This window comes from Melanostigma gelatinosum (genome assembly GCF_949748355.1).
Source record: "Melanostigma gelatinosum genome assembly, chromosome: 12".
NCBI classification, from domain to species: Eukaryota; Metazoa; Chordata; class Actinopteri; order Perciformes; family Zoarcidae; genus Melanostigma; species Melanostigma gelatinosum.
Window position 1 is genome coordinate 5,792,229 of NC_136645.1, and position 3,361 is coordinate 5,795,589.

General features: G+C 48.7%; 1 protein-coding gene across 1 annotated transcript; it reads right to left on the reverse strand.

The window, feature by feature from the left end:
* Nucleotides 1-298: 298 nt before the first annotated feature.
* Nucleotides 299-2,784, reverse strand: LOC306785328 (5-hydroxytryptamine receptor 7-like; the record flags this gene model as incomplete). Its single annotated transcript, XM_079279671.1, has 2 exons — nt 299-1,199; nt 2,201-2,784. The coding sequence occupies 2 exons, from the start codon at nt 2,782-2,784 to the stop codon at nt 299-301; spliced, it is 1,485 nt and encodes a 494-aa protein (XP_079135797.1).
* Nucleotides 2,785-3,361: the final 577 nt, after the last annotated feature.

Genomic DNA, 3,361 nt, shown 5'->3' on the forward strand with positions numbered 1-3,361 from the left:
ACTGTACAGCACTTTACAAATAGCCCACTGCAGCAGCCACAATTCAGACAATATACATCTTTCACCACTGAGTTCAACCTTTCCTAAATATTTCCCAATTCCAAGAACAAGAAAAGATTTAAGCTTCTTCAGTGTTCCTTCATATGCATCCATTTCATCCCGCCTCCTCTCGCCTCAGCGACAAATTTGAGGAAATACCCGTTCTGGCAGCGTGGTGGCTGTGTGCCACAGTCTAAACTCCTCTGGCATTTTCCCTGGCTGTCTCTGTTGATCTCTGCAGCATCGCTGATACTGAACTTTACATGTCAGTGTATGGCTTCTCCACCAGTTTCAGAGCCTCGTGCATGCCAGCCGCTGACAGCTTCCGATTGATGTTCCGGTAGCGGCACCGCAGGATGTTACTGTATGTGGTCCTCAGATCACGGTTGAAAAATGCATAAATAAAGGGATTAATCAGGGAGTTGGCGTATCCCAGCCACAGCAGAGTTCTTTCCAGCCAGAGCGGCACGCAGCTGCACTCCACACCGCAGACGAATGGCCTGGCAGTGGACACCAAGAAGAATGGCAGCCAGCAGAAGGTAAAGGCGCCGACCACGATGCCCAGAGTGGCGGCAGCCTTCTGCTCCCGTTTGAAGATGGACTGGTTTTTCCTCTTCCGGCGTTGGTGGTGTTCACCGGTCTTGAGGAGGCGAGAGACGCGCGTGCTGCACTCCTCCTCCACCTCACGCTGGAGCTTCAACGCCGCTGCCACGCAGTCCAAGCTCTCCTCCTCTTCCTCGGCTTCCTGCTCAGTCTCTGTCCCTTCAACACTTCCTGTTTCTCCTGATACCGCTGGCCGGTGGGCCTCTTGCCCTCTTCTTCCCCCTCGAGGAGCCGCTCGCTCACCGCGCTCCCCTTCCCTGGGGAAGCAGGTGATGTTGTGCTTGGCGGCGCTGAGTTTGGCCGCGCGGTAGATGCGGTTGTACATGATCAACATCACTGACATGGGGATGTAGAACGCCACAGCTGTGGAGTAGACGGTGTAGCCGAAGTCCTGACTGATGAGGCAGACTCTGCCGTCATTGACGTTCTGTGCCCAGCCGAACAGAGGGGGGAGGGTGATGGAGGCTGAGAGAAGCCACACTGACAGCACCATCTTGGCCATGCAGCAGCCGGTTTGCCGGACAGGATACGTCAGCGGTTTTGTGATACCCAGATACCTACAGAGAAATATATGTCCAGATAAATGATTTCAAAAACAGGCAAACAATTTTCATCTGATTTATTTTTTTCCCATTTTAACAAGTTTTACTCCACCACAAAGGTATTTTCTTGCATTTTTTTTTTTTACCCGTATGTGATGCACGGTCCACCTTTAACAAAGTGCCCTTGCACAAGGTGCTTGCCGCAGCAATCTGTGGTTGCCATATGCAGCCCCCAGGTTGGAAACTGTGCCAAGCTGCCGAGAAAGACCATGTGTGATCAGCAAACCTTTCAGTTTTAAATAAAGCTTATATGTCTGCATGTCTGAGCCATGTGCCACTATTATACAGTTTAAAACAACACATTTACATACTTGATTTAACCCCCCAGCCCACAGCAGAAATGCAGGTGTGTTAAAGAAACGAAGATAGGAATAATTTATTACAATCATTTTGACTTCAGATTTGGCGCAGTTTTAGTAATTTACTGTTGCTCGTGAATTTATTCAACTCCCACTTTGACCATTTTTATTCGATTGAAATGGGGTGTTCAGATAACAGGAAACTGGTGCAGAGTGGACAACGAACCGAGCCAAAAAGGTCACAGGTTTAATCCTTACCAATTGTGTCCACGTGCCCTTGAGAGACACCCTCAGCCACAGTGAACCTCCACGCTTTGACCTCCCTATGCAAACCCCACGTTTCAGGACTGAGCAACAAATGTCTTTTTAGACTGGGTAAAGACATCTTTGTAAGAACATGGCGTGTGGGATTAAAGAAAATGTTTCTGCTTCTGACAAAATCTACCTAACTGCGATGCGTAAAAGTTGAATGAATCAATGATTTAAAATACGGGCAGGAAAGAACAAAGTTTTTTACATCTGCCTCGTTGTCTTTCCTGCCTTGTCTGAATACTGATCAAGTCGCTTTATACGGTGTGATTGTTTGACATATCGTTTCCCTGCATTTAGGAATACGAACCTTACTCTATTAAAAAGCATAACATAAGTTGTTCTCACCTGTCAATGCTGATTACGCACAGACTCATGATGGACGCGGTGCAGCACATCACATCCATGGCGATGAAAACGTTACAGAAGAACTGTCCGAATATCCACTGACCACCAATTAGATCCGTGATACTGACGAACGGCATCACGGCCAGGGCCACTGACAGGTCCGCCACGGCAAGTGAAACGATCAGATAGTTGGACGGCTGGCGCAGCTTTTTGACAAAGCACACGGAGATGACCACCAGCAAGTTCCCACAAATGGTGGACAGTGTGAGCATGGTGAGGATCCCGCCAATCAGGATTTTCTCGGCCCAGCCGTAGCTCAGGATCTGCTCGCCGCATCGGGTCCCGTTCGTCTCCATGACCTGCGGCTGACTGGTGGTGAATGGAGACGTCGTTGCTGCTGCCACTGCCGCTGCTGCTTCTGCAGCGCCTTGTGCAATCTTGAGCAGCCGGAGCGCAAGAGCCTCCGAGATCATCATGTTGGTGGAGCTCCCGGGATCTCCGCCACCAACTCTATCATCTATCATGAACGACGACCTCATGTTGCCACTACCGACGGTTCCGTTCCTCGCTCCCGCAACAACCATTCTGCTGCCTTCTGTTCCTTTTTATCCATTGACTTGGAGAACCGTCCGGTGGTGACATAGACGCGCACGGATGTGCCAGTGTTGGTGTGAAAAATGAGTAATTCCTTTCCACAGCTCCCGTCAGGGTAAACTACTCTGACATGCTGTATTTCCCTCATAGAGCCTCAACGCCTTAATTCTTCTATTTAAATCCATACTCGTCATTACGCACGTGGCACGCTGCAGGCAAATTCCCCAAATACTTAACTTATAAAATATGATTTTCTTGTTGACCACCCTGCCAACCACGCTACTTGTCATCCTCAGGTGTAGAAAGATATACACTTCAAAACTGCAGTGCGTGCCTATACATCTCACAGAAGTTGCAGAGTAGCCAATCTAAAAAACGTGCAAAAATGATCCACACTCTGTTTTGCCTTTTTGGAGTTCATTCTCCTGAATGTCTGGGCAAGGACAAACTGTGTCCATGGATGAGCGTGCGTAATTGCGCAGAATTTTTTTCATTTTGGTATCGTCTGTGTTATTAAGCATTTCACCCTCTACACCAGGGGTGTCAAACTCATTTCCACTCTGGGCC